Source organism: Zingiber officinale, chromosome 9A (genome assembly GCF_018446385.1).
Source record: "Zingiber officinale cultivar Zhangliang chromosome 9A, Zo_v1.1, whole genome shotgun sequence".
Classification (NCBI taxonomy): Eukaryota; Viridiplantae; Streptophyta; class Magnoliopsida; order Zingiberales; family Zingiberaceae; genus Zingiber; species Zingiber officinale.
In genome coordinates this window covers 26,597,051-26,623,324 of record NC_056002.1, presented here as the reverse complement: position 1 = coordinate 26,623,324, position 26,274 = coordinate 26,597,051, and the positions used below count along the sequence as shown (strand labels likewise).

General features: G+C 36.0%; 2 protein-coding genes across 2 annotated transcripts; one reads left to right on the top strand and one right to left on the bottom strand.

Moving 5' to 3' along the window:
- Positions 1–700: 700 nt before the first annotated feature.
- Positions 701–3,064, top strand: LOC122021931 (probable carbohydrate esterase At4g34215). Its single transcript, XM_042580116.1, has 2 exons — positions 701–1,298; positions 2,608–3,064. Exons 1-2 carry the CDS (start codon positions 711–713, stop codon positions 2,803–2,805), a joined length of 786 nt encoding a protein of 261 aa, XP_042436050.1. The 5' UTR covers positions 701–710; the 3' UTR covers positions 2,806–3,064.
- Positions 3,065–4,493: 1,429 nt separating this feature from the next.
- Positions 4,494–21,897, bottom strand: LOC122021042 (RNA pseudouridine synthase 7-like). Its single transcript, XM_042579111.1, has 12 exons — positions 21,722–21,897; positions 21,586–21,629; positions 21,417–21,494; positions 21,088–21,188; positions 20,718–20,805; positions 18,516–18,594; positions 18,268–18,350; positions 18,007–18,072; positions 17,429–17,485; positions 16,740–16,865; positions 14,063–14,298; positions 4,494–4,948 (listed from the first exon to the last, which is right to left on the bottom strand). Exons 1-12 carry the CDS (start codon positions 21,837–21,839, stop codon positions 4,846–4,848), a joined length of 1,179 nt encoding a protein of 392 aa, XP_042435045.1. The 5' UTR covers positions 21,840–21,897; the 3' UTR covers positions 4,494–4,845.
- Positions 21,898–26,274: the final 4,377 nt, after the last annotated feature.

Sequence of the window (26,274 nt, the reverse complement as noted above, 5' to 3'; positions counted from 1 at the left end):
TTCGTGAACAATGTTTGTGAACAATGTTCACGAACAATATTATTAATAAAATTCTTTTCAATATGCTAAATAAATAATAAAATAAAATAAATAAATTTAAATTATCAATCTTAATAATCAATCAAACAATTAAAAGTTTCAAACAATCAAATAAGCTTGAATTGAGAGCTTGATAACATATAAACGAACCAAGCTCAAACCAAGCTCGAACCAAGCTCAAGCCAAGCTCGAACCAAGCTCAAGTCAAGCTTGAATTAAGAGCTTGATAACATCTAAACGAACCAAGCTCAAACCAAGCTCAAGCCAAGCTCGAATTGAGAGCTTGATAACATCTAAACGAACCAAGCTCAAGCCAAGCTTCAAACAAACTCAAGCTCATAAAAAATAAACCAAGCCAAGCTTGAACACTCATTTCAAAAGCTTGGTTCATTTTAAGTTCGGCTCGGCTCGGCTCGGTTATCTTATCAAACAAGCTTGAACACCCCAAAGCTCGGTTCGGCTCAGCTTGTTTACAGCCCTAGTCCAAACATTTTATGGAGCTCAACTAAGAGCATTATTGCCCTTATAAATTAATTAAACTATTATCAAATTTCATCAAATTTATATTATTTTTTATTCTTAATAATTTTAGATTATACAAATTTATATATTTGAATAAAAAATTTATAATTAAAGTTTACTTAAAGTAATAAATAAGTTTGTCTCAAATTATGCGAAGCGATGTTGAATTCTGCTTAAGAAGCGATCGAATCGATCGGCGTCAACGTTCGAGAATGGGGAAGCAGATCTTCATCCTGTCGGGGCAGAGCAACATGTCTGGCCGAGGCGGCGTTCTCCACCGCCGCTGGGACGGCGTCGTGCCCCCGGCGTGCTGCCCCAATCCCTCCGTCCTCCGTTTCGCCGCCGCATCGCTGTGGGAAGAGGCCCGCGACCCTCTCCACGCCGACATCGACGCCGCCAAGGTGTGTGGCGTCGGACCCGGAATGGCCTTTGCCAATGCCCTCCTCCCGCGCCTCCCGGCCGACGCCGTCATCGGCCTGGTCCCCTGCGCCATCGGCGGGACCCCTATTAGGGAGTGGGAGCGCGGGTGTCATCTCTACGAGAAGATGGTGCGGAGAGCGCGGGAGGCAGCCGAGGGGAGCGGCGGCGGCGGAGGGGAGATCAAGGCCGTGCTTTGGTACCAGGGGGAGAGTGACACGTCGTCGCGCGATGCTGCTGAGGCGTACGGGGCGAAAATGGAGAGCTTGATTCGAGATTTACGGTCGGATCTCCAATTGCCTTCTCTGCCCTTCATCCAGGCAAGTTCGTTCCTGGCTCATCTGCATTTTCTTTATCGAACCATGTCAATTTTGGTCCTGCTTTTCAATCTTCCAAAATCGCTTTCTTGCCATTAAAGCGAGTGAGAAATTTAACAGATAAAAAATTATTATTTCTTGCAGCTGTTTGTTTATCTACTCTGCTCAATCTTGCTGAATCACTGTTCTTGGTATAATTTAAAGCAAGAGATTGAACACATCAAGAGAAACTAAAGAAGTATTATCTCTAGAACTTTTTTATCTAGCTACTAGTTAAATCATTTCGACTTACATTATCTAGCTGTTCTTGTTTGACCTGCTAACCATTTAGGCAATCAAGTGTAAGTTTGGTATTCAGTGAGAACAGGATTTTTGGTAAACAAATGATGTTTACAACAAAATTCTGTTTTTTTTAAAAAATTTTCTAGAGATGTCTTGAGCTGAAAAGAAGAATTTGTTTTGTGAAGAATTTCTCTTTTTGAAAGCACTTCCCATTCTTTTTAGGATACCATGTTCCGATCCCTGATATGCACCTACCTTAACATGTACCTTCTTATCTGACTTAGTGTCAAATCAACTACTCATGATGCAAGAAGAACGGCGAGGGAAGCAATGACACAACCTTAGAGTTTCCTTCCTTTTCTTTTAGGATGCCACCACTTTTAGGTCTTCAACCTTGTCCTCCTTAAGTGGAGTGTTCTTCCTCTTTGTGCTAGAGTGATGTGGAAGAAGAAAATCCTCTTCCAACCTAAATCGATCACAGGCAGTGAGGAGCTTCTGATCTGATTCAAAGTACAAATAAATTCATGCAGAGTTTATAAAATTGCATCACTGGTTGTAAGTTCTATCTATTAAACACGCGATCAAGTGACTCAAAGTGCATTTAAATCATGTTTACATTGGCATTTTCTATTTTCTGACTGATGGTTGTGATTATGGAACTCTTTATTGCACTTGAGCACCTCTAAAATTTATTACAGAACTCATAAGCCCTGCTTCACGGCTAGCTAGGACTGCCCTTAACATGCACCTACCTTCTTTTCTGACTTAATGTTGAATCAATTACCTGTGATGCTATCTTCAAGCGGTGCAGACATAAAGTTTGTATCGCTGTTTTGGAACAATATATATAGTTTTTAAGGTTCCATCTGGCTCGATGTTGAACCAATTGATTTATCCTTTGCACTCAAAATTTTGATCTGGTTCTTCATTGTAAATACCTCAGCATACATGAAGCCATCACAACATGACATGACATGACATGACATGACGAAACCTATACGGATTTAAATCCTCAAGTTTGTGCCTCCAGGTTGCAATTGCATCAGGTGACAAACCCTACATAGATGTGGTAAGGGAGGCTCAGCTGCAACTTAATCTGCCAAATGTTGTGTGTGTGGATGCCATGGGCTTACCGTTGAATTCTGATCACTTGCATCTGAGCACCGAAGCCCAAGTCTTGCTAGGCGAAATGCTTGCGGAAACTTATGTCAAACACTACCTGTCGTGAGTTGCCTCTTACAAGCTTGGAAATGTGGTAGCCATGTTGTAGCAACTAGAATCATTGTTGCTGGAACCTAAATATTTATCTATGTTATGTCCCGGTATTGTGATTCATATTGCTAGGCGAAATGCTTGTAGAAACTTATGTCAAACACACCTGACATGAGTTGCCTCTTACAGGCTTGGAAATGTTGTAGCCATGTTGTAAATGTAATAACTAGAATTCTTGTTGCTGGAACCTAAATATTTAACTATGTTATGTCCTAGTACTGTCGATTCATATTCGCAATAATGTTGGGCTATGATTAGTATCCTTTTTCTCTAGTTGGTTACTAAAATTTAGGTTATGATTAACTTATTTATTAAAATTTTATCAACTAACAGTATACAAATTTATTAATTATTATATTTTTATATATTCGGCAAGTTACCAAATAGATGAAGTTTCAAAAAATCTAAATCGCATATCCAAATTTTAAAATTATCAAATCACATATCCTATATCCATTTTACTCCTTTGCATTTACCCCAATTGATTGCTGTAGTATAGAAATCGACTCGGGATATCATTCATCAATACAGTAAGATCCTTAGATTATTATTATTATTTTTTTAAAATGATCAGTTTGTATTAAAAAATTATTATTCTTAATATAGTTTGTTAGATGTTTGAGGACATAAATATAATCAGAATAACTGGACGAATACATAAGAGCTAGTTCCATGTCATTTCAATCTCTTTAGATCCATTAGTTGATTTTGGTCGAAACTAACTGATGGACCTAAAAAATTTGGAATAATAAATTAGGTTATGTGTTTATTTAGTTCTTATGATTATATTTATGTCCTCGAATATCAATTTGATATGCTATATTGAGAGCGATAATTTTTTTTAATACAAATCGACTATTTAAAAAAAAACTTAATCGATTGCTACAATAACAATCGACGGGACATTACTATGCTAATGAACAGTATCCTGAATCAATTGCTATAATGTAGCCATCGGTTAAAAATATCAATTTATGTTCAAAAAATCATGGCTTTTAATATATTATGTCAAATTAATATTTAAAGGCATGAATATAATCAGGAAAACTAGACAAACACACTCTCTAGATCTCTCAACCAATTTTAGCCTAGGATCGAGTTTATGAACTACTTGATGAACTTAGAAAGCTCAGAATGACATGGAACCAGATTTTAGAAAGCTCAGAATGACATGGAATCAGATCATGTGTTCATTTAATTTTTTTAATTATATTCATACATTTAAATATTAATTTGACCTACTATATTAAAAAACAATAATTTTTTTAATACAAATCACATTTTAAAATTTAAAATTTAGATCACAAAATTAATCACAATCGATTAGTAAATTTAAACTTTATCAACAATTAATATTTAATACACTATCACAATCGATTAATAGATCCACCAATGAATTGTTCACAATCGATTAGTAAATTTAAACTTTATCAACAATTAATACACTATCACAATCGATTAATAGATCCACCAATGGATTGTGAACACTACCAAAGGATTGTGACCAATAAAGAGGTAAAATAGATACTTAATAATTTTAAAATTTAAATACGTGATTTATATATTTCGAAACTTTGACTACGTGATTTAATATTTTGTCGTTATATATTTGATAGGAACAAATATTCTGAAGATCGACAAATATATCTCCCTGACACTGCTAGTCATTTCATTAAAACAATAAAAACATTAACTGTACAAGATTCTTTACAGAATACAAAAATGATAAATGCAACTTTTTCATGGCTAATTGAACATTACCTTTAGTCTATAAATATACAATGGAAAAACGGCTAAGAATCTTCAGAAAAGATGTTTAAGACTGTAGTAAACTCTAAGAGTTAAGGTAGTGAAGTCAAGCTAAAACACTGGTAGTGATCTTCAGCCAAGAAAATGTTCTCCCAATATAATTGTACAGAACAGGGCGGCCAAATAACTGATAAGGTGCCCCTCAAGTATGACAAAGATGCGCTTCAAGTTCGTCCAGTGTCGTCGGTCAGCTGAGATGAGCCCACTCAGGGTAAGGGCATTCATAACTCCAATCAGGTCCTGAATAACGGACGCAATGTAGCCACATGCCCACCTCATTTCCATCATATCTGCAACGAAGAATAGAAGGGGAGAGCCATCAATGAGATAATTCCATTTAGAGCAAGAGGTCATATGATAGGAATTTTGTTTCTTGTGAACGGAAAAAATCACAATGGTAATTCATCAAAACATCAAAATTTTCCTGCTACTTTGCAGCCCTACAGATCCCCTCATATTCTAGGATACAACACTAATAAAATCTTCTCCCTAATTTCCTCTAATTTCTACAGTCATGGCCAGAATGAAATTGTTTCAATCCGTGCCAACAAATAGTGTCGGTCAGATGCAAAGGAGAGGAAAGAATAAGAGTAAGAAATGAGAAAGCTTGTGGAGAGACATCATCAAATGGTGGAGAATCGGGAGTTGTGAAGCACAATATGGTGTTGGAGAAACATGAGTAGCCTGTGCTAGAGGAAACTAAGGTTTCGGCTGGAGGATGGTTTTGTAGAAAATATGTTCTAAATGCATATAGACGAATTAATTAAATGCGATAAAAACTTACAGCGATCTCCCGCAGATCCCCAATCGGCAATGACGAAGCTCGCTATCGGAAGAGCGATCACAGGATCGGAAAGCCCTCCGCAATTCCACAAACCAAATCCCGCCGCCTTGGATGTTTTCCTTTGACTCTCGTCGCACGCTTGCGATTTCCACACACTGAGCCTTGGACGTACCCCCTTTATATAGGGAAATCCACTAGGGGTATAATGATCCTTTTCCATTATGAGTAGTGGGGAACATGGGCCACGTTCCCCACTATCCCCATTTCCAACATCTCCCACTCGTCCAAGGCAAGTCACTAAGACTAGTTCATTCAGGTAAGTCACAAAGACTTAATAAGTCACATAGACTATTAGAGAGTTTGGTCACATAGACCATATGAGAACATCCAATCCATACTTAGAGAAAATGGTTCGTGCGACAGCAAGCACACTGAGCGATAGTTGCTAAGAAGATTGTTACACCTTGACTTAGCCACTCGTTGAACAATCAATGCTAATAAAGTTGTTACACTTTGCTTAGCTGCTCAAATAAATTAGAGACACACTCTTCATGGCACATAGCCTCTTTCCTGGTGGCACATAGCCTTCATCCAGGATTCATCCAATCTTCAAATGACACACAGCCATTATCTTGAAGATATCCATGTCTTGCTATTTACCCAGATTAAATAATTTTCATTTACATCGATATGAACATCTCTAATCCCTTATAATGACCACTATGTCATGAGCATGTTTCATATCCAATATTCACATTCATTTCCGTACATAACAGAAATGGGTCGACCAGTGAATACCAACAAAAGATGTAAATATATTTAATCTTCCTTTTTAGCTAGAATCAATTCATTTTAATCAGTCGCTTTCCTAGTTATGCTCCATAGATCGAATCATCCATAGCCATAGGATACACGCTAAAGTAGCAGACACTGATCAAAACTTCAAGTAGACAGCTAAATAGTCACTAAGGCAAAAATTGAGATTAACATATAATCTCAAAGGTCTCACATAGTAGAGAGATTCATTCTCCTACAACCTTTATTGTCGCAAAACACGTGGTATGAATCACATGCTACGATGTTATTCTCTTTACGAAAAAGAGTGCATGTTGTCTTCAAATTTAACATCGTACAGATTTCGATCTAGACATACCTAATGTCTAATCCTGAATTCAACATATGAATTCTAATCTGGCTTTCAACAGGTTCAGTAAATAGTGGGTTCATTTACTTCGATCATTATTTACACATAAATGATCTCATCTTGACACAATTATCAAGGCGACCTCAACTTATGAATCTGTCTCTAATTTCATAATTCCAGCTACGTAAGCTGTTTCATAAGTAACGGTCTTACCCCTATTTGTATTTAACAAACAGAGATGATCGTCCATGTGAGTGGACCAATCTTCACCTGCCAACATGCTCATCGAGATCTTACATGAATGTAACAAATACAACATATACACTGAATAAATTATGGCAAATTACACAATCATAACACAAAGTTTGATTGTTATTTCAATATTGTTACATTCTACGAAGTCCCAAAGACTTTACATGTTCTTTAAATGACTCTTTAGTTATTGGCTTAGTAAAAGGATCTGCAAGCATAACACGTGTAGGGACATACTCAAGAATGACTTTTCTTTTAGCCACAATATCCCTTACAAAATTATATTTAATTTCTATATGCTTTTCTTGTGATATTTGGGATCCTTGGAAAAAGCTATTGCAGCTTGACTATAGTTATTGGACTCCCACTATCCTCAGCAATTTTCGGATGCTTGAAACCTTCTCAACCAGACCGCTTCTTGCACAGCCGTTAACATGCCACATATTCAGCTTCCATGATAAAGCTACACAAGCTTGTTTCTTGCTATTCAGGAGATGGCGCCACCATTCAACAAGAATGCATAGCCCGATGTGGATTTTCTATCATCCGGTCTCCATCTGCATCTGAATAACCTTTCGGACTCATATCGATCCTGAAAACGAGACAATAATCATTGTCGCCCGGATATCTGAATATCCTTTTACGCCTTCCGGTGTCTCGGTCACGGGTTTTTGAAGCGGTGACCAGCCCACAACATAGCTGATATCGGGACGTGTACACAACATAGTGTACATTAAACTACCAATAGCACTGGCATATGGTTTTTTATTCATCTCAGCTATTTCCTCTGGAGTTTTAGGACACATACTCTTGCTCAACACAGTACCTTTCACAATAGGTGTATGTTCTATGTTGCAATTAGACATGCTGAAATGATGTAACATCTTATTTATATAAGACTCTTGTGACAGACCCAAAAGTCTTTTAGGACGATCTCTTATGATCTTTACCCCTAAGATGTATTCAGCTTCTCCCATATCTGTTGTATCAAATTGTGATGACAGCCACTTCTTGACTTCATTCACATATCCTATGTCATTTCCAGCTATCAGCATATCATCAACATATAATGATAAAATGACATATTTTCCTTTTTCCCTTTTCAGGAAAACACAATGATCCTCATTGATCATCTCGAAACCATAAGATAAAACGACTTCGTTAAATCTTATGTTCCATTGTCTTGACGCTTGCTTTAGCCCATATATAGACTTTCTAAGTCTACATACTTTTTGCTCTTGGCCTTCAGCAATGAAACCTTCTGGTTGAACCATATAGATTTCTTCGTCAAGATCACCGTTAAGGAAAGCGGTTTTTACATCCATTTGATGTAATTCTAAGTCATAATGTGCCACAAAGGCCAAAATAACTCTTATTGATACAAATTTCACTACGGGAGAAAATGTCTCTTATGCAACTAAACGAGCTTTGTATCTGTTAATCGATCCATCTGCTTTCCTCTTTATTTTGAGAACTCATTTATTCCCAATCGCCCTTCGGCCCGGAGGAAGATCGACTAAGTCCCAAACATGATTTTGAATCATGGACTCCAACTCTTCAACCATTGCAGCTTTCCATTTTTCTCTAACTCTACATCCCAATGCATCCTCAATGGATTGAGGCTCGTCGTCGTCAATTGAAAGTATAACCAATGCCTCATTCTCAATATCAAACCTCTTCTTAGGTTTGATCTTACGAACACTTCTTCGTAAGTTGGGCTGTTGAGAAGTCAACTCATGACTCGGCATATCACTCCCACTCGGTTGACTAGACTCAGGTATCCCTTTTGACACCTCTCTTGTTGATAATATCTCATCCTCCTCAAATAGAGGAACATTTTTATCAACATCACCTCTGATTGGGAACTCTGTTTCGAGAAAAGTCGCATCTCTCGAGTCTATTTCAGAGATGGTTCCATCTAGTTGCTCACCTATGAAAACATAACCTTTGGAGGTCTCATGATATCTTATAAAGATACATTTCTTACCTCTAGGCCCTAGTTTTCCATACTTGTGAGAACTATCATGAACATAAGCAGTTGACCCCCAAGGTCTCAGATTACTCAAATCTGGTTTTCTGCCTGTCCAACGTTCATATGGGGTAGATGGAATTGACTTTGAAGGCACTTTGTTAAGTATATAGGCTGTAATGCATCTCCCCAATAGGAGATTGGCAAATTAGCTTGCACCATCATGAACCTAACCATTTCAAGAAGAGTCCTATTTCTTCTTTCTACCACCCATTCTGTTGTTTCGGGGATTGTCGGTTGTCTAATAATCCCTCTATCATTACATATTGTCTTGAACATATCGGACAAATACTCCCCACCACGGTCAGTGCGTAAAGTCTTAACTTTACGTTCCGTTTGATTCTCAACTTCGTTCATATAACGAATGAAGCAATCTAATGCTTGATTTGTGAGAAATCAAATACACGTGACCGAACCTAGAGAAATCATCAATAAATGTAATGAAATAGGAAGCTCCATCTAGCCTTCACATTCATTGGACCACAAATATCCGAATGAATTAACTGCAATGTTGATTCAGATCTAATAGCCTTACCAAATGGTTTCCTAGTTGCTTTTCCAAAGAAGACAATGCTCACATATAGACAATTGAATCTTAGCTCGATTGCCCAATAAACCCTCTTTAGCTAATCGATTCATACGTTCTTGTCCATGTGTCCTAATCTAGCATGCAAAACCTCATCGGTTATATCGCATCACTAGTTAAAGCAATGTTTGAAAAACAACCATCAATAGCATAATTGACATCCGGTTCTACATCGAGAACCATAAAACCATTTGTTAAAAAACCATATCCGATTGACAATGAGTCAATCTTAAGTTCAACTCTCCAAATACAATACCCTAAATCAAGAAGACACGTAATGGAAACAAGATCGAATTTCAGGAGCATACAGACATCATGTAGAAATAAAACTCTACCACCACGTAGGTTGAGTTTGCATGCCAATCCCTTTGACTTCAACTCTTGCATTATTTCCCACATAGATCCACTTGTTGCCAGCTGGTACCCGACGGTACTCAACAAATGTAACTCGTTCCCGAGCTACATGATTGGTTGCTCCCGAATCTATAATCCATAAAGGATAAGAATCAGCTAACAACACTAAACTAGCAACAAAAAGCTCTTGAAAAGAAGACACACTTGGATTTACCTTTTTCGGCTCAGTGCACTCCCGAGCAAAGTAGCCCTTTTTGCCACAGTTAAAACAAGTCAACTTGTTTTTAGGTTTCTTTCCAGTCTTCTTGACTATCTTCTTGATTGGGCCCTGTCCCACACCAGCAGCTTCCTTCTTCTTTCCCTTCCCTTTCTTGAACCATTTCTTTTTCTTGGATCCATATGATCCTGCAGAACCTACAGCTACATAGGCTTGTCCAGAAATCCTTGCGGATTCAACTCTCTCCGCCTCCAATTCTACATGGCGTGAGACATCAGTGAAAGTCTTAATACTTTCACTGTGAGTTAGGGTCTGCTTCATGGTCTCCGAAGAATCTAGAAGGGAACAAATAACTGCTTGAATCTATTGTTCATTGATCAACTCATAACCAGTGGTTTTAAGCTCCCGAATCATGTTCGGCATCTCCTTGAGATGTTGAACCATCGAAACATTCGGACGCTTCTTGTAGCTGTCAAACTTGATCGTCAGCTGTCGAAGCTTGTTCAGACTTACTCCACTGTATTTCTCTTTAAGGGCTTCCTAGGCTACATGAGCCAAAAGATATGACTCATACTTAATAGCTAGGTCATCTATCATTGAATTAATCAATATGCCCTTTACAGTGGAGTCCTTTTTCTTCCATGCCTTATAGGTATTAAGATCTCGTCCGTGCTGTGTAGTGGGACCATCTATAGGTTTTAGCATAACCTGATTTACAGCCTCTAGAACTTTTTGTTCCTCAAGTACATACTGTATCCTGAGGTGCCAAATCTTATAGTTATCCCCATTAAATTTTTCACCCTTATTGAGTTCAGCTATAATATTTTTGGTTGCCATAATCTATCATAAATAAACACATTATTTAGTATTCAGTGTATATCATATGTGTGCAATTTATGATTGACTTAATATTATTTTGAGTTGGTTTACAAAATCAAGTGAAAACTATGTTTTCACTCATCATTCGTATGATCAATCAAATTAATATTAATCAATTCTATTACATACATCCCAACAAATGAACTAATCATTTATAATATCATGAATTCATTAATTAAATGAACTAATCATTTAATATATCATGTTTTTTTTTTTAATTAAATGAACTAATCATTTAATACATCATGAACTAATCATGTATCATGTCAAGCAAACAGCATAAATAAATGAACATATCATTAATATAAAATTATGCTGCAAATTGTTAACATATAACCAATTGACATGAATGAAATGGACTAACTATTGTTCATACAAAATGACAATAAAAATAACAGAACTCTAATAAACTAGATAGGCAACTACCACTCCCACTAGGACAGACACTAGTGCAGTGACCAAAATAATCCCTCTCAGCGTGGACTCTTTTGGAGTAATCCCAGGCAGGACAGCTTCAAGATTTTCAATTGGTTCCCACACACACTCTCCTAGATCCTCTGGATCTTCAGGCTCTTCTGAATGCTCTTCAGATTCTTCTGGATCCTCCTCTGGAGGATCTTCAGGATCTTCTGAATCCTCTTCAGATTCATCTGGATCCTCCTCTGGGTCTTCAGGACCCCAATAGAGATGAAGCAACTGTCTGCACATCTCTGAATATGAGATGTGTCCATCATAATCATCCCAAAGTTGGAATGCTATCTGCCTAAGGTTTTCTGGCAGTGAATAGACTAGAGCAAATCTTCTGTGTGTGTCTTCTACTGGAAATTCTTCTCGCTCGAGTTTCCAGAACAACCGATCGAGCCGACCAATAAGCCATCCGAGTCCTTGAACAGGGTCGAAATCAAGCTCCTTAATCTCCTCCCAAAGCTCATGTTGTCGTAAATCATGACTAGCCATCTGAAAAATTGAAAATAAATAAGTCAGTACAAAACCGACTAACCAGTACAAAACCGGCTTATTTCAATTTATACAGACATAGTACCAACATAATAAATCAAGAAAAACAAATCTTCTCAATTTTCAGGAGTTAAGTCGACAATTAGAACTAATCTAATTGGTCAGATCCATTGGATCGGTTGATTAGGGATCCAGATCCTAAGCTTGGTCCATTGTCCTTAATTAGAACTAATCTAATTGGACAGGGATTTTTGTATCTATGTTCTGTTAATTTTTCTCTAAGTCCATTTCAACCAATTTCAGACTTATTGATCTAACTCAGATCCATTTGATCAAACCAATGCCCATTGATTTAAGTCCGACCAATTAGAACAAATCTAATTGTTTTGATCAAATCTGAATTTTGATCATATTTGGTCTAAGTCCAATTAATTAACCCAAATTGATTTTGGGTTTGGATCAAATTGATTCGATTAAACCAACTAATGATTTAAACCTGAACCGAATCTAAATGGACCAAAATTTATTTTGATCATTTATCATTAATGATGAAATTAATTGAACTTATTTTCAATTAATTACTGTATGCACCCAAATTGAAATTAATGCTACGGTAGGCATGCATCCAAAAAATGCTACAGTAGGCATACATTAGCATGAAACAATAAGCATGCATTAGCATATTTCAACGATGCATCATATGGCAAACAAAAAATTATACTTTAATTAAAAAACATAAGCATATTATGTTTCTTAATTTCATATGCATGCAGTATTTTCGTTCACAGTTTTTTTTTTTATTATTATTTGATTTTTCAAAATCAAACTTTATCTCACACAAAGCATTGTGCTTCGTTATTCTGCCGATTTCATCGCAACTGCCCACGTTGCACAGGCCGCTCAAGCCACGCACGCCGCTCACAGCGACGAACGCTGTACAGAAATTTCAAAGGCAGCCTCGAGTACGCCGTTGGCCAACACACAGAGACAAACTCCATGAGTGTTCATTCGAGACCTTTCAACAGACGTTGATTACGGCTGCTTTTGATGCCGACGACTGTAGCAGATTGCAACATGAACGCAATATGCTTGGCTACGGCAAAACTAGACGGAAGACGGACTCCGTTCACGGCAGCAATTTTAAACAGGAGATCGCACATACATTTAGAACAAATAACTTGGCTCTGATACCAATGTTGAAAATATGTTCTAAATGCATATAGACGAATTAATTAAATGCGATAAAAACTTACAGCGATCTCCCGCAGATCCCCAATCGGCAATGACGAAGCGCTATCGGAAGAGCGATCACAGGATCGGAAAGCCCTCCGCAATTCCACAAACCAAATCCCGCCGCCTTGGATGTTTTCCTTTGACTCTCGTCGCACGCTTGCGATTTCCACACACTGAGCCTTGGACGTACCCCCTTTATATAGAGAAATCCACTAGGGGTATAATGGTCCTTTTCCATTATGAGTAGTGGGGAACATGGGCCACGTTCCCCACTATCCCCATTTCCAACAGGTTTGACACAGAGGAGTCGGGGGAGCTTCTTGCATTGCTACTTCTGGTGTGAATAAGCCAATGCAGAACAAATCATAATGCAACAGGAACAATTCAAAGCTTCTTATATGATCTTTTGATTAGGGAAGCGACACAAGGAACGATCTGAAGAAGTCGAAGCTTTCTGCAGAATATGTCGAAGAAGAATGCATTTCAACATGCTGCAGGCAGCAATGAGAACAATTGCACCTTGGGAGAATATGGGGAGATGAATCCTACAAAGTGCCAAAGGTGCAAACGGAGAATTATTCCTTGACTCATCTTAATTATAAAAAGGGATGATCCACAAGTTTATGGGACAGAAAGCCAACTACACTCACAGTTTATCATTTTAGAACAATGAATCTCTCTCTCTCTCTCTCTCTCTCTAAACACCTAAATTAGTTCGAAGATATGGGACCATAAACGCATGGAAGCACAATATTTTGAGTCAAATTTCAAATGTCAGCATGGCAAGAAGTGATTTTAATCCTTGTTTCAAGTGGCCCACTTTCCTAACAACTTGTTTTTGCAATAAGGCAAGAAACTTCTAATAATTTTTCAGGAACATTTTCATACATAAATTAAAACCAAGGAAAGTAGGCAATTGAAAAAAAATTGTTCTGAATTTGCAATGGCAAATACATCAAGATACTATACCCATTGGGAGGCAGATTTGGACAGTTAGTGCACATGGGATCGATGCTGAACTCTTCACCAGAAGCATCTTCAGCATAAGGATCATCCTTAGCAGGCTCAGATATTGGTAGTTCACATGTTTCTATGGCAGCTCTATCTGCGCCAACTCCTTTAGCAGAACGAAGAGGGGCATCTTTGGAGAGGTATAAGCCATCATTAGCTATAGGATGGCCTGCATGTTGGAGATGTACACGAATCTGCATAATTTTGATATTATGTAGGGAACAAACAAACATCTAATTGTGAAACAGAATGATAAAAAAATCTAGATTACTTGCTCAGATCAGTAAAAAAAAATAAACACATAGCATCCAATGAGAAAATTGAGGTATTCTCTAACATGTTGTCCCAAATTGCAGGTATGTAATCTACTTTTATTAGTCATATGTTTGTAATACATGACAACTGAAAAGGAGAATTTAAAATATGGCAATACGTGGGTAGAAAGCAAAGAGTGGGAGGAAAATGTTGAAATTATACAGACACCTATATTAGAAGAAGCTATATAATGACCAGCCCCTATTGTTAAAAGGTGCACATAGACACTACGACACTATGTGCCACACCTTAGGAAAATTTAGTAGTTGAGATAAAGAGACTGACATTACCATACCACAAGAAACTACCAATGGATATTCCTTTTCACGAAGTCCATCCTACAAAAAAGACACCAGAAAGGATATTACCTATTGTTGGGGGCTTCCATATGCATGTAAAGATAGCTAGAGTTGGTTAGAATGTTTAAGCATGGATTAAAAGGTTATGTTGTTTCAGTCAGCATTGCCGAAACATCTGTGTCCACCAACTGATTGAAATAGGCAAAAGCTCGACATAATGAGGGAGAACGCAGGAGCCAAGCAACATGTGATTCTAGGCTCTAGGCTCCATCAGTTCTAACTAGGATTTTGGTTCACATCTTCCTTGTCAAGACAAAATGTGACACTTGATTCGTTTCATCATTCTCTCAACGCAGCAAATTGCCAGCTAGTAACATGTGATCCTTCTCCTCCTCAACTTCCTTTTCAAAACCAAACATGGTGGTATCAGGTCACTAGCACACTGCACACCATTCTACTCCATGTTGTCTTCCTCATCGAGACACGGCAGCATGGGCAAGTGAGACAGATACTTCTTTCTCACATCTTCCTTCTCCTCCAACTCTTCCTACTCTTTTTTTTCTTTATCTCTTGCTACTTCGCCTTCACTCCTTGATTCTTCCTCCTTTTGATCAATGTCGACTAGCACCATGAGCACCAAATATTTCCAACTGAGGACAAAACTTGGGCACAAAACAAGACTTTAAACTTTGCATATAAAGATTCTAAACTTTTGCCTACTAAGGATGATAGTCAATTATTTCAGATAGTTTAAAGTTTCAGTATTATATAGCTAATTGTGGCGATACTTGTGTGTAGTGACATCATATGATATTATTCAATGATTATGTAATTTATTTATTTTATAATTATTTACTTACAAATAACTAATTTTGTCCTGCATTAGTGTGCCTTATGGGCTACAATAGGTGTACTTCATATATACTGCAAACATATTATATAAGCTTGATATATGCATGTGTGTGCCTGTTCCTACAATCTACAGCCTCTGAGTGCCTAGCTACATCTATTTCCTTTAAAAAAACAGAGCATAGAGAAAAATTAAAATAATCGCTTTGAATGTAACTTATTGTAATTTAAAGATCATTGATGGTTCCAACTAAAAATACTAGATCCTAATTCTTGTCACTATGTCTTGTGAATCAATTGTAGTTTCATAATTGAAGGTGCAAGGATATGGGAGAGTAAAAAAATAGACAATTATAAGCTAAGTAACCAAAGGACTACTAGAGATGGCCTTAGAGATCAGTGGTCACAATGCAGTTTGTTCTTGTTGTACTATAACTTGTTTCGTGGTGAGCCCAAATTACCAGGACCCATAATTTGTTGTACTATAACTTGTCTTGTGGGATTTAGAAAGGTAAACATTACACTAAATCAAGAGTTGACTGTAACCTTTTTTCTCTTTCTAAAAAATGACCACTAGAATGTTGATGATCTGATACAAGAAAAAAGTTTTAGAACGCCAGTGATATTGATCTGTAAATAGGTTTCGACAACAAGCACATTAGAATAAGTTCTAAGTTTCTTGGATGATGAAGATGATATGGTAATTGATAGGCATCAAGCATTATTCCCTGTTGGATAATGTTGATGCATTTGCACTTGTTTGATTGTGTTTCGAAACTTATTCGCCCAGACTACTTGTATTTTGTTGACATTATGCTACTGTGTAGGCACAAGTAACTCTTACTCTAATTTCCTTTTTCACTTCATAACTACTAAAAAGAACAAGGTAGAAGTACATGCATGCATTTAATTACAAAAAACCAAAGAGTTGGAGATCACAAGTTATGCACTAGATAAAAGTAGAATTAAAAAAACGAATAGACAACTTCACTGAAAAATTTATCAACATTCAAGTAGGCATTAAAAAAATCTCCATCTTAATAGAAATAAAAAAATCATGCAAGTAAAATATTAAGTTACTTCTAATAGTTTCAACAGGTGAGTTGATGTTTAGCCTTACAGTAACTAGCATGGGGGAAAAAATCACTATATAAATTTTAGCTGCCCAGTACCTGATGGGTACGTCCAGTAACAGGTTGGCACAAAACTAGACTATATTTCCCGTTGGTACTAATCCGTGAAAACTTTGTGCATGCAGTCTTTCCTCTCAAAGCTTTATCAAGATGGCAATCATCAATCTGTACAAAATAATATTGACATATTATCCATACCTGAATATTCTGTACAGGGTCGATGTTAAAGACAAAATGCAAGCTTGCACAGAAATATAGACAAGGTACCATAGAGAAACTATATAAAAATAAAAAAAAGGCAGCCCGGTGCACGAAGCTCCCACCATGCAGGGTCCGAGGAAGGATCCATCGTACGCAGCCTTACATTACTTTTTGCAAGAGGCTGCTTCTAGGATTCGAACCCGTGTCTCTGTTATTATATAGAGAAACTATATAATAACAGACAATATTATCCATACCTTGGAAGTTGGAAGCATACTCTATCTTATCTCTTTTACTTGTAAGCTAATCATGTATATATATTGATTATTGACATTAAATGCATTAGCTAGGGGAAATCATCTGTCAGTTTTCATTCACAAGCATTATAAGTCACAGACAAGAAATTAGCAATCAATGGAAGAATGACAGATCAAACATTTTGGTGGCCAGGGAATGTGCAGTGGATCACAGAGTTTGTTGTATATTAGATCAAACAAAAATTCAAATAATGGAAAAGAATGTCATACCTCCACATAACTCCTCCCTTCTCGTGCGTTATAGCTGATATTTGCATCAACAACTACCTGAAAAGAAAAGGAAAAAAAAAACAAAACAATGAGAAAGCATACCATTAACCCTAAAGATTAAATAAAGCAAAAGGTTTACTCTGTTAAACTCATCCCAATACTGGAAATTATGTTTATTACAATAAAAATTACATGCGGTGGATCTCAATCTCCTTTCTTAATAAGTATTAAATTATTATAAAATTAAAAGGTAGATTTGAGAATTTTCTTCAGTGGAGAAACTGAAGATCTTCTCAAAAGCTATACTTGATGACATTCTTTATAGAACTTGTGCTACAAAGGCTTGGAAGCTAATGAGGAGAAAATAGAAGTTTCAGATAGATAGAATAAAGCTAGATAGCATAACTAAGAAAATATCATTTAATAGCAAAAGTAAACATGAAAATCAGATCTCTATGGTAAATTGACCTTTCTAAAAAAACAGATCTGCCATACTCCCATTAACATAAGCAATACAATTATTCTACTTTCCTTAATTTCTATAGCAACAAATGATGATGGTAATTATCTTGAAGTACCTCTTCATTGGGAAACACACCAATCACCTTAGCAATGTACTCTTTTCGTAATAACCCAGCCTCAATCTATAAGACAAACAATGATATTACACATCTAGAGAGAGAAAGTTCTTTGATAATATTCATGAAGGAGCAGCAAACTTTCCAAGGTATGGTGATAAAAAAGAATCTGGTGTTTTGTTTCAAAATGAGAGAAGACCACTACCAGTAATTTTAGATAATATATACAACCAGAAGCTTTAATAAAAAAATCCAGACCACCTGTTGTCTTAAGCAATCTGCTTTATCAGCACTTTTTGCAAAGATAAGAAGACCAGAAACAAGACGGTCTAATCGATGCACAGCTGTCAAAATTAGTCAGTTAATCAAGGAAAATGCTGGAATATGCAGAAAAGAAGGCTTACCAAGTGGCATCCAAGCATGAAACAGTACAAGTATAAACAAATAAACAAGACTAAGAAATTTCAAATCAATTTAGTAGAAAATATAAAATTTACAATCAAGGATACGGTACAGTGGTGTTAAGTTGTGTTCAGCCTGCAGTATGCCAACAATGGTATTCTTGCGATACTGACCACATGGATGTACCTGTATTTAAAAAATTTTAAGAAATATTTACCAATAATTGCTTAATTAGAAAAACTAGCATTTTTTTCTAAGTCAAAAAATAGGAAGAAGACAACTTCTAGAATCTGAGGATTTCAAATGAGTCCAAATGTAGAAACAAGGTGTTAAAAGATGACAGATCCTAGCTGCAAAATGCAGGGGAAAAAATGATAGTTAAAGCCAATAAAGCACTTCAAGCTATAATATAGATTTAAGAACTAGAATCATAGTTGTCAAAAGCGCAAGATGCAAAAAGGCGCTCAAGGGTCTTGGGGCTTAAAGTGCAAAGAGAAGCACACGTTTTATAGAAAAAACATAATAAACAAAAGGACTATTATATAAAACAGTTAAACAGTATATAAATCTGATTTATCATTTATATGAATTAATAAAATTTATTAGATTTTTTTTTAATTTTAAATATAAAATTATGAATATAAATCTGATTTATATGAATTAATAAAATTTATTAAAAAAATTTAATTATAAAATTATTAGAATATAAATCTGATTTATATGAATTAATACAATTTATTAGATTTTTTAAATTTTAAATATAAAATTGTCAGAATATAAATGAATTAATAAAATTTATTAGAATATTTTTAATTTTAAATATAAGTTTATCAAAATATGTAAAATTATCAGAATAAAAATGAATTATTAATATTTATTAAAAAATTAATTTTAAATAAAAAATTTCAGAATATAAATGAATTAGTAAAACTTATTAATTTTTTAATTTAATTTTTTTTTATATATTTTATTAGGATAATTTAATTAGGCTTTAAAAAAGCATATTCGAACTCTCCTATTTAAGTTAGGAATTGATTGAATTAATCAAATTATAAAATCGGGAGAAAAAAAAAATCATCCACAGTAACTCGGCATTGCGACGGTTCCATGTCACGGGATGCCTCTAGCAGCGCCGGACGTGTTGTGGGACGCCTCCAGCAGCGCCGAACGCATCACGGGTGCTTCCGGCGGTGCCAGAAGTGTCCCACGACGTCTTCAGGACGTCGGAAAAATGCACTACAATAAAAACAATTAACATAAAGAAATTCTTACCAATAATCGAGCCGTCGCTTCCGACAGTGAGAGGCAGACCAATAATGATAGATTTAGGGCTTTAAACGGAAAAAAGGGAAGTTTATGTGCTACGCGCAAAGAGAGCGCTTCGTGCGCTTTTGACAACTATGACTAGAACTAAAACACCAAATTGTAACTCAAGGAAAATCATGTGTCATACTCCAAGTATCTCTAATACTAGTAATATTATTATCATATGCATCTTTTATCACATCAACTCAACTACTAGATTTTTTTTTTTGAAACTACACCATAATCAATGCTCTATGGATTTGATCAAAAACTTCACTAAATATAAAAATCATAAACAAATCTTCTATTTTTCACTATATTTTTTCATTAGTTATCAAATAAATAACATCTATGGTTGATCTACTAAACATAAAAACAAACTGAACTTTGGAAATGATAATCTCATCTTTTATTCTGCTCTAAATTATTCTCAAAGATTTAAGATGTTGAATCCTCAACTTTATACCTCTGTAATTAGAACATTATATATCACTTTTATTTTTATAAATAGATACTAAAAACTTTCCTCTATTGTTTGGCTTAATTTTTCAAGATAGATACAAATTTTAATAGAAATAGAATCCAGTCCTACACTTTTCCTTTAATTTCTTTAAAGCTTGTTTAACTTCACTTGATCTAATTTGCAAATAAGTGTATAATTCATAAATCTACTATAATTTTTAATCCCTAAAACCAAATTTTCTATAGTGCTCATTAAATAGTTTATACAAATAATTTCTCCACTTTTCCTTGATTGCAATATCATTAATAAGAACCTTTTGATTATCATCTTTTAAAGATGTAATATTCTCAAGTCTCCACATTTTATTTGAATAGCTTTTTTAGTCACATAAATAGGACCAGCATTGGTAGTCACATAAATACAGAAGAAATTCACATGATAAGATTATGCTCAAGGAAGACTTCAAAACCATATTAGGTAAAATCAACAAATTAAGCTGAGAAAGATCAGCAAAAAACATTGAAGATCCAAATGTACTTACCGGAATTGATGCTGGCTTGCAAATTGTTACTATATCAGTTTCATTTTGCAGGATTTGTACATCTTCAGCTAATACTGGTGGCTCATGCCTGTATAACAACCTTTTTCATTAGTTGCTCATCAAATAATTGTAAAGAGACAATTGACTCATGCACCAAGTTTGATTTTGATCAAAATTGGTGATGTACGTACCAAACATTAGTTTTTAATAAATTCAAATTGGCCACAAGTTATGATTCTGACAAAGTAGATATCAGCTTAGCTCTAGATCAATATAAATGAAGAAAACAGACAGTACAAAGAAGTAACAAAATCTTCCTCTTTTCAAAGAAAGAGCATAATGCAACCAGAACAATACCAAACAAGCATACCTATGAAGAAAGTGGCTAATCTTTTGAGACGACTGCACAATATACAACGTGTTGACCATCTTATCATCCACTTGGATCCTTCCACACTTCACAGCATTTACCTATCCAAAGTAAGCAAGGTTCACACCTCACCGTGAAAAATCATAATTTATAGCAGTAGAAGAACAAACGCTTCCTCATCAACAACACTGATAGGGCTTCACAAAATTTAGTCACGACTAACTAACAGTCAAAAAAGAGAAGGAAACTCATTCTGCTTGTCATCATCAGAAAGCCACCGCATGTATAAGAACAAGAAGACAAAAAAAAACATTTTTTTTGCGACATACATAATAGTCGTAAGGGCGCCCTTTGAACTCCTCCGCAAAGAGATCCACAATAGTCTTGCCGGCCCACCTGTTCTTAACCTATATTGACTCAAGCGTTAGCTCAAACTTACGTGAAGCATCAAAACGAAAGAATCGAGCGAAGAAAAGGAGACAGGTCTATTTTGTTTACGTGGGAGATGAACTCAAAGTAGTAGGGTCTCACGTATCGCTTCCCTGTGTCGAAGCTCCCGATCAATCAGGCATGTTGAAGCGCAAGGAAAGCAGACGAAAATAGGGCGAGGAATGCAGAAACGTTTAGGATTTACCTCTGCGGAAGATGTAATCACTGGCTTCGGGAGGATTGGCTGGGGTTTGCCACACTATCGCCTCCATATCCACTCCGTCGCGGCCGCCAACGCCGTCGCGTTTCCTTTTGCCGCTCATGGATCATGCGCTCTTGCAACAGCCATAAACCCAGCCATAGATTGGTTCGAACTGTAACAAATTTGTAGGGCGGCAAGCTGCCCGGCCCACAGACAGCCTGGCCCGGCATGACCGTCAGATGCAAAAGCTGCAGGCCAAGCTGGGTGGCAGTCGCTCGGCCTGTGGGCTATACCAACCTCAGCTAGAAGGTTAGCTGGAAGAAAGGACAGACCTTTAATCTAGCCAGTAGGATCATCCCCTGGCTAGGTTAAAGTAGAGTCCATCTAAATTAAAAAATTGTATGTAATGGATTATTCTTTAGTCCGTAATTTATAGATTAGAGGATTCCTTCTCTTAATCTAGAAAGCTTCCTCCTTTCCGGAAGGTAAAATTTATTCTTTGAAATAGATGTTTCTTTTTATTGTTCACCGTAGATAAATATCCAAATTTCTCGATTTCGCTGTTATATTTTTATTGAGAAACTCTAATATTTGAATTCAAACTCTCTATATTGTTACTCTCAGGTAATTTATTTGGCAAAAATTAAAAGAATGTTCCTTTTGTTTATATTGGAATTGTTAAAGAAGTGCCCTTGATTTATTTATCATCAAAAGAGTGCTCTATCCTGATACTTATATATTTTTTTCCCCAAATTTTTAAATGTTATTATAGCAACTATGAAAATTACAATATGTATGATTAGACTTTGATTAATATTAATAAACCGTGTTGTAAAAAGGAAAGCTTACATATTTCTACCCTTCATTGATTTAGAGGTGATCAATCCGATATACGAAAGTTTTTTATTGACCACCTTAGTAAATTCAAAAAGTGTAAATGAGCCACGAGGGACGGCCCAATACCATGAATGGTTTGAGCACAACAAACATTTATTTGCGATGTGTGAAAATCAAACCATCATTGTTTGATAAACTCATCCATCTACTTACCATTTTACCAAGCCCTCGAGGTTAATAAATTGTGTTATATATGGTAAAAGTGATTTGTTTATCCCTAGTAACCCTGCCAATCCATCCCTAGGCCGACATAAAAAAGGTAAATCACGAGTGACTAATAACTATTAGTGTAATGGCCAAGGCATGAGAGAAGACATGCTCGAGCGTACCGAGTTTTGATAATAATAAATCATGTTATAGTAACTATAGCTCAAGCTCTTGTAATATGTACGCTTTATCTTTGATAAACATTGATCAATACGGTCAACATCATGTTATATCAACTCTGAATCATTACTGTTATAATATATACAATTTATTTTTATCAATACTAGTTAGTCAGTATTATGTTGTAGTAGCTACGATTCCATAACTACTATAATTATGTAATAGCAATGAGATTGTAGCTGTTGTAATTATGCATAAATTATGATATTGTAGCTGTTACGATAGCGTTTTGATGCAAGATGAACTTAGAATGTCGCTTTGAGCTTCAAACTATTATAGCTTTTGACTTAGAATTTGGAATCAAGTTCCGTCGTTAGTCACATGTGTAGAATTTAAAAATCTACATTTGTTATCGGGTATCCATAGTTGTCAATTTTTAGACCCAAATTCTATCATTTAGGCTCTCATTCGAGCCTTCAAAGATTTTATTATTATTTTCAATAATTTTTATTTTTATGATATTTAGAGTATTTTTGGTATTCTTCATAATTATGGATTATAGTAGTTAGTCTAAAACAGAGTCCTGTTTAGTTTCCTTTATTTTTGATGTTCTCTCTTCTTGAGCTCTCCTCCAATATCCTCTCTCATTAGCTTATAAGATAATCACCCTGCCTCGCTTCATGTTTGTTTCTATCTGAGAACACGGTCTGGTGAGTCAACGATGGGCAACGTCATGGAGAAAGATGCAAGTGACACGAGGGCAAGGGGGGGGGGGGGGGGGGGGCTAATGAAGTTCCTACAAACATCTAACAAGAGATTAGAATGGTGTTGAGATTGAACTCGACATGACCACTCCGACGCTTAAATTAACACAAGAGGTTATAGAAGGGAGCAAAAGTAATGGAGCAGTAGAATGATTGGAAAGTTAGATGGTTGTGTGCACACATCTATGCTTGCCGGAGGAGGCAACCCTCTATAGAGTGGCGAATGTATTCATTGCTCCAAGATGTCCTCATCTGTTTACGACGTTCTTCGAAATATACGTTGGCATTGTTGGAGTGTATACTGAAAGCTTAAGCTTTTGTAAACATTTATGTTAAATAAAGAATCACATTTGGTAAATTTATCTACATTTGTTTGTAGTTGTTCAATTAATTTATATTGTAGATAACATAGTATGTGGTGTCACATATAGAAGATGATGTTATCAGTACCTTATAAATTATAAACAGTAGCTCACGACCAAAATGGAAAGGAACAAACCATTGGAAGGTCGTAGTGTAATTAGGAATTAGTTTATCTTGACTATATAATTACACTAGTACACTTAGAGTGTATTGAGTAGGACCATTTGAGGTCGTTTCTTTTATACTGACTTTATAAAGAAACAAAGACCTCGGTTATTATGGAAGTGTGTGCTCTTAATCCTAATATAATAACAAGCACATATATTTGATATTTATTTCTTTAATTTATCAATGGGTGAGATTTAGTTCGATAAATCAATAAGCCCGATAAGTTGGGAAATAGTATCACTTATAGTGTGTGTTGTTGATTATAGAAGGAAACTGTGTCCTAGAGATACTAGGTTGATAATGTCCTCAAGAGGAGCTCATAAAGATTATCATGTTAAACCCTGCAGGTGGACTTAGTCCAACATGATGATAAGGTTGAGTGGTACTACTCTTGGACTAAGATATTAATTAAATGAGTTGTCAGTAACTCACTTAATTAGTGGACATTCGATATCTTAAACACAGGGAGACTAACACACTCATAATAAGAAGGAGCCCAAAAATGTAATTTGGGATTTGTGCGGTAGTTCAATAATAGTTCTCTAGTGGAATGAATTATTATTGATAAAATTAAGTTGTGTGTTCGGGGCGAACACGTGATGCTTAATTTTATCGGGAGACCAAAACCAATTCCTCCTCTCGGTCCCTATCGTAGCCTCTTATTTATAGAGTACTATACCCACCTATACCCACTTTCTATACCCACCTAATAGGGGCCGGCCAAGCTAGCTTGGGAACCAAGCTAGGGACGGCTAGCTTGAACCCAAGCTAGAGGGGTCGGCCATATTAAATTAAAAGGGATTTTAATTTTAATTTTTTATTATGTGGAAGATATAATTTATTAAAGAGAATTAAAATTAAAATATCTCTCTTGTAAAAGATCTACAAAAGATTAAAGAAAGAGATTAAATCTCTTTCCTTATTTGTAGATTGGTGAGATATTTTATTTTCTCTTTAAAAATTATTCACATGTTGTTAAATTAAAATTATAGAAATTTCCTTTTATCAACCATGAAGAGATTTTTGAAGAGAAATTTTATTTTTAAAATTTCCGGAAACAAATTAGGAAGTTTTAATTTGTTGATTAAAACTTGTCTAATTTATTTTTTGATTTGGCCGGCCAATGTAGTTTAATTGGGAAATTTTATTTTATTTTTCTCAATTAAATCATGTCAAGGAAATTAAGGAAATTTTATTGTAATTAAATTTCCTAATTTGCCTAGACCAAGGAATATAAAAGAAGGGGTGAGGGTGCCTTCTTGGAACAACCTCTATTATTTCTCTCCCTTTTTTGTTCTTTGGTGTGGCCGGCCATCATCCTCTCCCTCTCTTCCTCTTGTGGTGGCCGAACCTCTCTCTCCCCTTGGAGCTCTTGTGGTGGCCGGATACTACTTGGAGAAGAAGAAGAAGGAGGAGAGAAAGCTAGCATCTCTTGGAGCTTGGTTGGTGTTTTGATCTTCTTCCTTGGTGAAGCTTCCTTATTGTTGGCCGAACCTAGCTAGGAGGAGAAGAATGTGGTTGGTGGTTTCTCATCTCGGAAGATCGTTGCCCACACAACGTCCGAGGTTAGAAGAGGAATACGGTAGAAGATCAAGAGGTCTTTCTAGAAGGTATAACTAGTAATTTTCCCTTTCCGCATCATGCTAGTTATTTACGGAAATAATACCAAATACAAGAGGCTTACGTTCTAGTATTTCGAATATGTTTTTCGAAGTTGTGTTCTTTTGTTTTGTTTTTTTCCCTTGTGATTTGATTGTTCTTTTCGGTTAACCTAAAGTTATTTTAGGAAATTAAATATTAGCTTTCTATAAAAGGTTTTGTCTAGTCGGTGGTGGTTGCTCCCATATCCAAGAAGGTCATGTGCCTCGCCACGTCAGTACTGGGAACCAATTATGGAAATTAATATTTAATAGAATTAATAACTTAAGGTGATTTGGGTCGAACGTGTTAACTTCCGCAGGAGACCCAAGTTAAAACCTAAAAGAACGAATAGATTAAGTTTTGGATCAAACGTGTTAAGTTCCGCAGGCGATCCAA

Excerpts from the sequence above, each read along its gene's own strand:
- LOC122021931 (XM_042580116.1), top strand. The coding sequence starts at position 711 with ATGCGAAGCGATGTTGAATTCTGCTTAAGAAGCGATCGAATCGATCGG. Across the intron at positions 1,299-2,607 it reads CTTCTCTGCCCTTCATCCAG|GTTGCAATTGCATCAGGTGA; the intron begins GCAAGTTCGTTC and ends TTGTGCCTCCAG.
- LOC122021042 (XM_042579111.1), bottom strand. The coding sequence starts at position 21,839 with ATGAGCGGCAAAAGGAAACGCGACGGCGTTGGCGGCCGCGACGGAGTG. Across the intron at positions 21,189-21,416 it reads GGCGCCCTTACGACTATTAT|GTAAATGCTGTGAAGTGTGG; the intron begins GTATGTCGCAAA and ends TACTTTGGATAG. Across the intron at positions 14,299-16,739 it reads TTACTGGACGTACCCATCAG|ATTCGTGTACATCTCCAACA; the intron begins GTACTGGGCAGC and ends AAAATTATGCAG.